The sequence below is a fragment of the Trichogramma pretiosum genome, unplaced genomic scaffold, assembly GCF_000599845.2.
Source record: "Trichogramma pretiosum strain Unisexual culture from Peru unplaced genomic scaffold, Tpre_2.0 scaffold156, whole genome shotgun sequence".
Lineage (NCBI taxonomy): Eukaryota > Metazoa > Arthropoda > Insecta > Hymenoptera > Trichogrammatidae > Trichogramma > Trichogramma pretiosum.
Genome location: NW_019641660.1, coordinates 1 through 11,997, shown reverse-complemented (window position 1 = coordinate 11,997; position 11,997 = coordinate 1). Strand labels below are relative to the sequence as shown.

Genomic DNA, 11,997 nt, shown 5'->3' with positions numbered 1-11,997 from the left:
CCGAAGAGCGTATAGGAGCGGCAGAAATCATATACTTGTGAGTTTTAAGTTATATATTTATACACTAATGTTATCCTTTTTACTTGCTGCTGGCGAGCGACCGCAGGTAAGTCAACTACGCGCGTGTCAGGTGCGCGAATTATCGACCATCGTCGCGCTCTCGAGCGAGCGGAGCTGTCAGCGAGTTCGTAAAAGTGTACCATAAGTAGCAGAAGCATCGGCACCGATTTATTTATAAATAGTTCGAATTTAGACAAGTGCGAGCTTTGGGCGATTCGAAGGCCACGAATTCGGCTGTGTTGCTGTTTATATATTATTGCACGGCAGATGCGATGTTTCGAACACAGCAGAAATTCATTTCACGTTTTATTAATCCTCGCGGAGCCAATGAAGTATATAACTCTAATGTAAATGCGCTGTAATGTACTTCGGGCAGTCCGAGGGACGCGCTCGTTAATGCGATGCCGCAACGAGCTTTTGAACTTCGATTAAAACCAACTTCCAACAATTATAATTGATAATATTCTCTCAAACGGATCTGCATCGGTAATGGAGCATTATCATCATTATCATTATCGTGCGCGCTTCGAGCTTAAAGAAAGACCAACACACGCTGCAAAATTAACCCTCTCCGAACTTCTTTTTTCGCTTCTCGTTCTCTCGCTCTCTCGCTCCCGTGTTGATATAAGAAGCTCGATTTTCAGCGCAGCAGCAGCAGCAGCAGCAGAAGTTCTCGTGCCGCGTGCAGTTTCATTGAATTTATTATCGAGCAATTCGACTTTCGACCTGAACTTGCACTTTAGCCGCAGCTGAAGCCGCGGGCGCAAATATATATATACGTATATATTACGAGCCCGCGTGGAAAAGTAAATGAAAATTCAACGAGCGAAAATTAACTGCGTATATATAGGGAAACGAAGAGAGAAAAAAAAGGAAAGAAAAAAAGCGAGAAGCGAATACGAGAGCCAAGTCCAAAGTACTGATAACCGCTGCACTTGTAGAGTGGAATATAAAACGGGGTAGAGAGAAATGAGATGCAGGAAAACTTGCGCCGAGGATGGTATATATACGGTAATGCGTATGCATGGGTAGTATACAGCCCGCGGGCGAAAGCTCGCGAGAGATGCTAAACCGTGGAAAGCGATTGTATGCGCATACATGCACACACGATCATCTCGAAAAAGGACACGTTGCACGGAGAATTCCGCGATACAAAGAGTCACTCCGCGTGCGCGTATCAATTATTCCGTTTTGCGAACTTTATTCGTTAACGACGTTAATAGGCCATGCTGTGTATAAGTTTTGTAACTATATATACACGCGAACTAGCTTTGGAGCTTTATAAAGTGTGCCTTGTCATCATCTTGCAGTTTGAAGCAGGATCTCGTACCGGCTCTTGAACTTCGACAAAACTGTACCTACTCTGTACGTACGCCTTTGAGCAATTATTTGTCTATACACGACGTGAACACGCGGCGGGCGCGACGATTTTATACTACGGCTCTGTGTAGGTACGTACGCGAGGCCTCAAATTTGTCCTGCCGTGTGTGTGCCCCCCTCTCTCCCTCCCCACCCGATCTGCGAAACATTCGTGGTCGAAGGATAAACCCAAAAAAAAATTTCTCTTTGGTTTAGTTTTATAGTTTTTTTTTTTCGAGCGGTACCTAGAAAGTCCCAGAACGCGCGTGCGAATTTATGTACACACATGCGGCAATGGCTAGCTAAAGTTACGTTTGTATTGATTTAGCCATTTTTTGTTCTCTATAATACAGTATAAAAGACTTGGAAATACCGCACGAGTTGGGAACGTTTCATTACATTATCTTCCGCTTATCTGCATCGATGATGGCTTCACCACGCGCCGCTTGTCTCTCTCTCGCTTATCTTCGAGTGCGAATATTGTGCCTATGACATGTCAGTTCTTGTTCGGACTCGCACGGAGTCGGAGCAACAATTTCTTCACAGTGTGTAATTATCTCGCAAAGTTTCATCGTTACATCCTAGTTTCGAGCGCGAAACAAAGAAAATTCGTTTTACCGTAAGCGTGCGCCGAAAAAACATCCCGGCAGCAACACGGCATCATCATGTCTCTCGTGGACAGCGTTCGCATGGTGATCTACAAGAACTACGCCTGGCGCAAGAAGCAATGGGGCCGCACCCTGCTGCTCCAGTGCCTCGCGCCGTTGGCCGCCCTCCTCGTGCTCTGGCTACTGTGGGGCGGCTACGGCTGTCAGCCGCTCCAGGACGACGTCGTGGACTATCCCGAGATCCGGCCGAACAGCCGCAACGAGAGCTACTACGGCAATGGCGAGATCTACTACGCGCCGGCGAGCAATTTCACCGACGACCTGATGAAGCGGCTGCAGGACGATTGTCTGGCTCCGCGTAATGCGCGTTATCGCAGCCGAGGTTCCTGTAAGTGTATAGCGACGTTGCGAGCGATATTTCGATGATAATAATCGCGTTTTTCGTATACAGACCACTATTTATACGATCGCTACGGCGACTTCGAGGATAGGATCGAGGTGCGCGGCTTCGAGACCGAGGCCGATCTCTTGCACGCCTATCGCAACGTGACCATGAGAGACAGCGACTACACGGACATCAACATCGTCTCGGTGCTGTTCGACAATTACGATCGCTCGCGACAGCGACTGGATTATCGGCTGCGTGCCTCGAACCTCCACCAGGAGAATCTCTACGTCGAGGTCTTCATGATCGATTACTACTGGAAGCGTGGCAGCAAGCTGGCGGCGATACAGGGCTGTCTGGATCAGCAGTTCATCCAGATGAACGCGCTCGAGCCGGAGAAAGCGAGATTCAACGTGAGCGCGACGTTTATTGATTTTTTTGGTAGATTCGTAGAGAGATGAGGTTTAATGTTTATTATATATATTTTTTTAAGGTCACATTGCAATCCATGCCAAGACTGCGCAGGGACGAGGGTAATCCGAACGATTGCATCAAGTAAATATTATTATTATTAGATTATAACATAAATTCAACGTTAATTAGCATTTATGTAATTATTCATTCTCGATCATTTCAGCGCGAGAAGATGCTTCAGATTGGTCAACGGTCTGTCGGTGCTCATATTTTTGCTGCCACTGCTCGTCGAGGTCTTCGCTTGGTCCAGAGATCAGAGATACGGCTCCAACGTAAGCTACAACGTCGCTACCTCCCGTCGAGCTTTTAATATTAAAAATAAAAAATCTTTTGCCCAGCTCCTCCTGTCTTACAATCGTCTGTGCGCCAGCCTGGACCAGCTGGTCGGCTACACCAACTCGCTGCTGCTGCTCGGCCTGCTGCTCGTCGTGCCCGCGACGCTGCTCTTCACCGTGTCGAGCTCGACCGCGGTGCCCCTCATCGTCCGCAGCAGTCCTCTGCTCTTCGGCCTGATGATGGCTCTGTACTTGGCGCATCTCTTGTCGTTCGGCCTCGTCGTTTCGTCCGTCTTCCCCCATCGTAAGATATCGTCGTCGAATAATCATAATATATTCGTTGACGTACGAATTATACGTCTCGATTTCTCGCAGCTTGGCTCGCGATGTTCATCACCGTCGTCGTGAGCGTCGGCTCGATGGCGCTGCCCACCGTGTACTCGCCCTACGACACGGACTCGCCGATCCTTCATACGCTACCCTACCTCAGCGCCATCTTTCCCAACGTCTTCTGGTATCTGGCCCTGAACGAGTTCGACTACAAGGAGTTCTACGCCGAGGGCGCCAACTGGGACGACCTGTTCAACGTCGGCCAGCTGGCCTACGGCTTCTCCGGCAGCCTCGGCATGCTCATGGTCTTCGCCGCGAGTGGCGCGACGCTCTACCTTTTCCTGGCTCTGCTCATCAATTGCGTCAAGTGTCGTCTTGCCAAGAGCTGCTACGTTTCGTCGGCTGTCAAGGTACGTGGAGTGCCGAATATGCGAGTGAAATTGAGATGTATGTCTTGTAATGAAATTATTTGTCCACGTACAGAACCGTTGGTTAGAAGATCACGAGAACACGATGAGCGATCCCAGCGGAAAGGGAAGAATCGAGCGACCATCGGTGCAGCAGTCCACACCGGCGGTGCAGATCAGAAATTTGAACGTGTCATCTATGGTAAGTTTATTATTATGGCAAGCTCGATCCGAATAACAATAATAACTTGGATGTACGATTTTTTTAGAAGCAGCAAAGTGGACTGGGTATTTCCATTGACTTTTATAAGGGCGAAATAGTTTCCCTCGTCGACTTTGACGGTGTCTACAAAACCAGGCTTTTGTCTACCTTGTGCGGTAAATATAACAGTAAAAAAAATAAATAAAATAACAACACTGAAAATTAAATTTTAAATCTCTCTCCTATGAAAGGATTGTGCGATAGCCCGAAGGGCGCGATCAAGGTGAACTCGCTGAGCATGGAGTGCCACGCCGACAAGATCGTCAACGATATCGGCTTCTTCATCAACGAGGACCTGATATTCCCCAATCTGTCGGTCTACGAGAATCTCAAGTTCTTCGCCAAGTTGAAGAGAAACATGCGCGCCAAGAGCAACGTCGATCAGGACATCGCCACGACTCTGGAAAAATTCCGGCTGTTCCACAAGCGCTTCGAGCTCGCCTGCAATCTGAACAGCGATTTGAAGCGACAGTTGTGCGTGGCCATGGCCATGGTCGCGAATACGGATGTAAGTTTATTTTTTTTAAATTATTTTACATGGTGATCGTGGTATTTGAAACGTGTATTATTATAGATCGTCGTTTTGGACGAACCGACGAAAGATCTGGACGCGGACGCCAAGCGCATCATTTGGGATAACATAAAAGTGAGTAATTCAAAAAAATTATATCGTAATAAAAAAAAAACCAAGTACGATTTTACAAGACTCGCAAACATTCTTCTTTCTCAGGAACTGCGAGGCCTCAAGAGCGTCATAATCGGCACCAAGAGCATCAAGGAGGCCGAGCTCGTCGGCGACCGTATCGCCGTGATGCTGGAAAATCGCATCGACGCGTACGGCACCCCGAGCTTCCTCAGAGACGCTTTCAGAAGTGAGAGCTCGCCGGAACTCGGCGTCGTCTTCCGTCACGGCGGCTCCGTCGACGAAGCGAAGATAGCCGATCTGCTGCAGGATCCGCGCACCGCAGTGAGGCGCGAGAGCGAGCACGAGTTCGAGCTCGCGGTGCCCGACACCCAAGACACGAAGAAGGCCCTGGAGAGTCTGGACCAGCTGAAGGCCGAGATCGGCGTGACGTCGTTCACGATCTTGTATCCGACCCTGGAGGATATCATCTTCAGCATCGACGCGGAAAAACTCGAGCCGGTGGACGTGAAATCGCCGTTGGACAGAGAGAACGTGACCACGGTGGGCAACGAGGGCTACCGCGAGGTCTACGCAGCCATGAAGAGAAAGAAGGCGGCCTACGTCAGGAGAAATCCGCGAGCTTTGTTGATCGTTTTCGGATTGGTGAGTATATCGCGGCGAAACGATCGCACGAAAAATTTGCAATATTTCGTACACATCTTTATCTTATCTCTCTCGTCGCTCTACTTGTCGTACAGATCATGGCCGCAGTCGCCTACCTCTCCTTCGTCTTTCTGCAAGGCAAAGTCGTGGAGCTCGCGCCGCGCGTCGTCCGGCTCAGGCCCGATCTGTATCGCGACAGCGAGACGTTCTACAGCAGCGGTCACGACGCGGTAGCGCCCCTCGGCCGGGCCTATGAGTCAGCCAGCCGACAGTGGGGTGCCGAGAGAACGACCGAGGTCGTTAACTCGAGCCTCGTCGCAGGTGAGTGCATCTCTGGCATGATACACGCGAATCACGATGATTCGGCGATTTAAAAAAAAATGTACGATTTCAGCTCTGGTCAACGAAGCCCGCACTAACAAGACCACCTACCTGACTCGCGTCGTCGCCGCGGCCGAGTTCAACGCCACCACGGCACCCACCGTTAACAACAATGGCACCAACGCGACGACCTACTCACCCTCCTTCCTCGCCAACGCCCTCTACTCGCGCGACCAGCTCTACAGTCTGCCGATCTCCCTCAATCTGATCGGCAACGCTCTGGCCAAGGCCCTCGTGGGCCGCGAGGCCTCCATCTCCGCCAGCGTCCAGTCCTACCCCCGGGTCTCCCGATCCTACTACTGGTTCCGCGACGGCTACCTCTACGGCACGAGCTGCTCCCTGGCCATCGCGCTGCTCTTCCTGCTCGTCTCGGCCAGCTACTTCCTGCGTCAGCCGGCGGACGAGCGTCGACGCGGTTTCTGGTATCTGCAGCGCATGGCCAACGTCTCGTCCTGGGCACACTGGCGCTCCGTGTTCGTCCACGATCTCGCCATGTGGATGAGTTTCGCCCTGTTTTTGCTGGTCTCACTGATGACCGTCGACAAGTTCATCGGCGCTGGGATTTTCAAGTCCGTCGACATCTTACGTAAGTGATCTCGAGTTAATAAAGAGAAACGAAATGACGCAACGGAAGGAAGTAATAACGCGACGATTTATTTTTGCACGCAGTTCTCGAGCTGTTCCTCTTCCTCCTGTACGGCTTCAACGTCCTCCCGTTGGTCTACATATTCAGCTTCATACCCTTCAAGCTGCGAACATTGACGGTATTCATGATTTTCATGATGCTGCTCTTGTGTAAGTATACATTATTACATAACATTCGCGCGTGCTACACGCTGCAAATCATAAATCAACGGTAATAAAAAAATTGTTTTTTCCTGCTTCTTCCCGTACGCAGCCATGATCACCATCTTCGTGCCGTTCGGTATGGGCCCGTGGGAACAGCACAGATTCCACTTTTTCGGATTCCTCTTCCCCTTCTACACGTTCTACTTCAGCCAGAAGTCGGTGTTCGCGGCCATCGCTCAGGAGAACAGATGCGAGGCAGTGAAGCGCTCGGGCGTCGAGACGTGCGACCGCAACAATTACGATCGCACCTGTTGCTGTGAGTCTACATGAAAATGACATAATTATTACAATGATCGATATGAAAAATAAAAAAATGTATTTATAAATTTTTTGTGTATCATCGCAGACAACAGATCGGCCTTCGTGCGCTACTGGGACAGCTCGGGCTGGTCCGAGGACAGCGCCTTGAGCACCGCCTACCTCGTCTTCGTGCCCGTCATCTACTTCGCCGTGCTGCTGCTGATCGACTCGCGCGCCCTCGCCAAGACCCTGCACCTGTTCAAGGTCGTGCAGTCGGGCCTGATGTCGCCCATGCTCGCCAACAACGACAAGATGCAGAAGGAGAAGGCCGAGATAGCCAACAAGATCGCGCAGATGAACGATTACACGTACAAATTCGTCAGCAGCGATAGTCGCGCGGGTGCCAGTCGCGGAGCTCTGACGAGCCGAGCGTCAGTACCCGTGTCCCAGCAACAGCCGAGCGAGATGCTGCTCGTGCACGAGCTGCGCAAGGCCAGCCTGCAGAAGTTCGTCCTGTACGACGCGAGCTTCCGCGTGGCCCGAGGCGAGTGCTTCGGCCTGTACGGGCTCAAGGGTGCCGGCAAGACGAGCGTGCTCGAGCTCGTCACCGGCGTCAGTTTCACCAACTACGGCTATCTCTATCTGGACGGCGTCGACCTCCTGAACAGCGCCAACAGCCCCAGGGGTCGCGCCAAGGCTCGACAGGCCCTGAGCCGCGTCGGCTACTGCCCGGCCTCCTCGTTCCTGCTCGACTCGCTGAGCGCCCGCGAGCATCTCGAGCTGTTCGCCCGTCTCAGAGCCGTGCCCGCCGACCTCGTCGACTCGGAAGTGCAGTTCTGGCTGAAGACCGCGGGCCTGACCGACCTCGCTTCCGAGCCGAGCTGCGCGCTCGGCTGCGGCAAGAAGAGACGCCTGATGCTCGCGGCCACCCTCGTCGGCAATCCCAAACTGATCGTGCTCGACGAGCCGAGCGCCGGTGTCGACCCCGAGACGAGAAAGTTCGTCTGGCGGCTGATTCGATCGTTGAGAGCCGCCGGCAAGACCGTGCTGATGACGACGAGCAGCAGCGAGGAGGCAGCGGCACTGTGCGACAGGATCGGTGTGCTGCTCAACGGGACTCTGGTCGACTTCGAGACGCCCGAGACTCTGATGAGCAACAAGCACGTTCGATTGTAAAGTCGAATAAGCAGCACTATTATATATCTATATCTACTAGTCATACAATATTCATTTTGTGATTAATTTTCTACTGATTTACTCCATATTTTTCCCCCTCTAATCATTTGTATACGATCAATAATTGATGTAACGCAAGTTCGCGGTATCGCGAACTTGAACTGAAAAATAAATAAATATATTTTACCGACTAATCGTTGGTGATTCCAAGTATTTTTAATATACAGTCCCTTTTTGCTGCCAGAAATTTTTTGCCTGCCAGACGACCTCCATTTCCGGGATAGAGAGAGAGAGGCATGAAGCAGCAACAGCAGATCTAAAATCTCGCGCGCGCGGCCACATGATGTTCGCGGAACGCAGATTTATTTTCATCTGTCAACCCCGCGCGGCGCGAACAAGTGCGATGGTACGCGGTTCAAGCTCGTTATAATGTACGCGAAGTTTCCAGCGTGCGAAACTTACGTTTCATCGTGTTCATAATGAACTATAATCGATCGTATCGATTAATAAACTTGGGTTTAATGGAGTGTCGAAACTTTTGAAACCTGTGGTAATGCACCTTGAGTGTGCAGCGTGACAAACCCAAAAGGAAAAGCGACAGAATCCAGAGGTACTTACTTGTATGCATATACGATATCGCGCGGATCCGCGTGTGTTTATCTCGAGAGAAGAGAGAGAGAGAGGAAGGGAGAAAAGCTTCCGGCTTAGATACGATCTGTATAACGTGTAACCACCTCTGCTGTAAGTAGTAAGTTGTCCAGGCCGCGCCGCGCGAGAGATATGTTGTGTGCACAAAGTCACACTGACACGATCCGCACGTACACAGTGGGCTGCATTGTCTCTCTCTCTCTCTCTCTAAGACACTTGAAAAGGGCCGCTGTTGCCTCCCCGAGAGATCTTGCAATCGCTCTTCTCTCTCTAGCTATATAAGCGCGAGGCCATTAACCCAATTACATTTAGACGAGCACCGCGCGCGCGAGCGGATCGTTGGATAAACTATACATATCTATATATTTGTTAAAGTGCAGTATGAATTTCGCAAGTTACTCCGAAGCCTCGGCGACGACTGCGAGTCGTTGATACTGGGCTATACTTACTATATATAGGCTGAGCGCCGCGTTTATTAGATGTACGACAGTTGTTCCACGATTTCGTAGCGCCAGCCGGTGGATATCGCTAGCGAGAGAGCTTTTAAACATATGAGGGGAAAGCATATGAGGATGTGCCTACTCATATACTCGCGATTGACAATATTTCCATAAAAATCAATGTGAAGGTGGAGGAAGTTTTTTTATTTTACACGTAGATCAATTTAATTTGCTTTGAATTTTAAATTTACTGATTTTTTCACGAATCATTCAATATTAATTTTAAAAATGGAATGTAAAATTCTTCAAGTTTGATTCACGACACATTAACTGAAAATCTTTTACATTCTAATTATATTCATGCGGACGAGAAAAATAGAGACAACCATACCCTGTTGTTCAAAAGTTTGTACTTGTACATTTATTTTGATTTTGCCGCTTACAGATTTAGAGATAATGGTACTTGCCATCTAGTGGTTGTGGCTAGCATTAATTATAATAGAATAGTATAGAGTAGAGAATTGAAAAAACTTGGCTCTGTTTACTTTAAAAATAATTAATACTGCTTACGGCGGGCGCGCACAACAATTGAATTAGGCACGCAATTGTGTCGACTATTCTTCGAAGCTCGAATCTATTTTTTCATTGTTTGTTGTTGTAAAAAGATAAAAAAACTGTTACATTCACCGTTAAAATTATAAGTATGTTAAAATGCCACCCCGCGCAAGTTTTCATTTGGGGCTCGCGCAATTCAAAGGACATTGGTTCAAGTACTATGAAAGGAAAAAATGAATTATGAAAGTTTTTGCTAAATTTGAAGAAATTCAGAAGAAATTTTTGGGTTCAAATTAAATTATTAAATGGATAACAATTTAGTTTTTTCAGTGAAAACATATTTTTATCATCATATTGGTATATCAATGAACCAGTGGCCAACTGAAAACCGGCTCCATTCATAGCTTCAAACAAGACGTAAAAAAAATCTCAGCTGATCGATGCTTGAACAGTTGCAAGTAACCGAGTAGCCAAAGTTGAAACATGACTATGACAATGAACAGCACGGTAATGATAGTTGATAGTACATTAAGATGATGTAAGACACAATAATTTCGGCACAATTTTTATTCGAATTTTAGAAAATATCTGTTTAAGTATTTCATGAACTGTATTTTGGTGTTTTCTTAATTCGCTTTTAATTTTGTCTCACACATGTCACAAGCGAAATTATTCCGAACTTCGTACGTGACCTTTTAACGCTTAAAAAATCTGATTTTTTCCTAAATTTTTTCTCGGACTTATCGCAGAACTTTTTTCCATATCAATTCAAATTCGATGGAGTCACATATTCATTTTCACTCTTGTAATGTTCATTATCTTTACAAAGTTCATGTACTATTTTTTGGTGTCTGATTAAATTGGATCGATGACCAAATTTCTTCTCACACTCTTCACATGCATAATCTGTCCGACCTTCATGGACTATCCTTTGGTGCCAATGCAAATGAAATTTTTGTCCAAATTTCTTCTCGCATCTGTCACATGCAAAATCTTTACGAACGTCATGTACTGTTCTTTGGTGGTGAAGCAAAGTCCCTTTTTGTCCAAATTTCTTCTCGCATTTATTGCATGCGTAATCTTTCTGACCATTATGTACTGTCTTTAGGTGGGAGAGCAAACTCGATTTTTGTGTAAATTTCTTCTCGCATTTGTCGCATTTATAGTCTTTGCGACCCTCATGAATTGTCTTTTGGTGCCTGATCAGATTAATTTTTAGTCCAAATTTCTTCTCGCAAATATCGCATGTGTAATCTTGGCGACCTTCGTGTACCGTCTTTTGATGATTGAGCAGATTCTGTTTGTGCCCAAACTGATTTTCGCATTTGTCGCATGCAAAATCTTTACGAACGTCATGTACTGTTTTTTGGTGGTAAAGCAAAGTCCCTTTTTGTCCAAATTTCTTCTCGCATTTGTCACATGAATAATCTTTGCGACCTTCATGAATTGTCTTTTGGTGCCTGATCAAATTAATTTTTAGTCCAAATTTCTTCTCGCAATTGTTACACACGTAGTCTTTGTTACCCTCGTGAACGGTATAATGGTGTATTTTCAAGTCTCTTTGATCTCTAAATTTTCTCTCGCACTTATCGCATGCAAAATCTTTACGGCCTTCATGTATTGTCTTTTGGTGAAAAAGCAAATGCGGTCTGTAGCCAAATTTCTTCTCGCAGTTATTACACGCATAATCTTTGCGACTTTCATGGACTATTTTTCGGTGTTTGTTCAAATTACTCCGATCTCCGTAGGTTTTCTGACACTTGTCGCACGCATAATCTTTACGACGTTCATGTACCGTTTTTTGGTGCCTGATTAAACTGCCTCGTTCCCCGAATTTCTTTTCGCAATTGTTGCACGCGTAATCTTTGCGGCCTTCGTGGACTGTCTTTTGGTGCAAAAGTAAATGTGATTTTTGTACAAATTTCTTTCCACACTCGCCACATAAGTAATCTTTCAGGACTATAACTGCAAAATCTTTGTGACTATCGTGAACCGTTTTTATGTGCAAGAGTAGACTTTTTTTATTTCCAAATCTCTTGGCGCACTTTTCACATAAATAATCTTTGAAAACTTCGTGGAATATTTTGTTGTGTTTGAGTAAAGTTGATTTATTTTCAAATTTCCTCTCGCACTTGTTGCATGCGAAATCTTCGCGATCTTTGTGTACTAATTTTTGGTGCGTAAATAAACTCGATTTGTTCACAAATTTCTGCTCGCACTTGTCACATTTTAGATATTCGCGGCTTCTGTGTACTGATAT

The 11,997-nt window shown here is 47.2% G+C and overlaps 1 protein-coding gene across 1 annotated transcript; it reads left to right on the top strand.

Moving 5' to 3' along the window:
- LOC106653703 (ATP-binding cassette sub-family A member 17-like) lies at positions 1–8,288 on the top strand. The gene is made up of 17 exons (XM_014373236.2): positions 1–37; positions 1,773–2,415; positions 2,479–2,825; positions 2,906–2,967; positions 3,050–3,158; positions 3,225–3,465; positions 3,537–3,901; positions 3,975–4,100; positions 4,168–4,276; positions 4,352–4,668; positions 4,735–4,806; positions 4,891–5,448; positions 5,544–5,769; positions 5,843–6,415; positions 6,499–6,624; positions 6,728–6,934; positions 7,025–8,288. Exons 2-17 carry the CDS (start codon positions 2,085–2,087, stop codon positions 8,092–8,094), a joined length of 4,839 nt encoding a protein of 1,612 aa, XP_014228722.1. The 5' UTR covers positions 1–37; positions 1,773–2,084; the 3' UTR covers positions 8,095–8,288.
- The last annotated feature ends 3,709 nt before the right edge of the window (positions 8,289–11,997 follow it).

Coding starts and splice junctions, on each gene's coding strand:
- LOC106653703 (XM_014373236.2), top strand. CDS start 2,085: ATGTCTCTCGTGGACAGCGTTCGCATGGTGATCTACAAGAACTACGCC. Junction 3,159..3,224: donor ATCAGAGATACGGCTCCAAC/GTAAGCTACAAC, acceptor TCTTTTGCCCAG/CTCCTCCTGTCTTACAATCG. Junction 4,669..4,734: donor CCATGGTCGCGAATACGGAT/GTAAGTTTATTT, acceptor GTATTATTATAG/ATCGTCGTTTTGGACGAACC.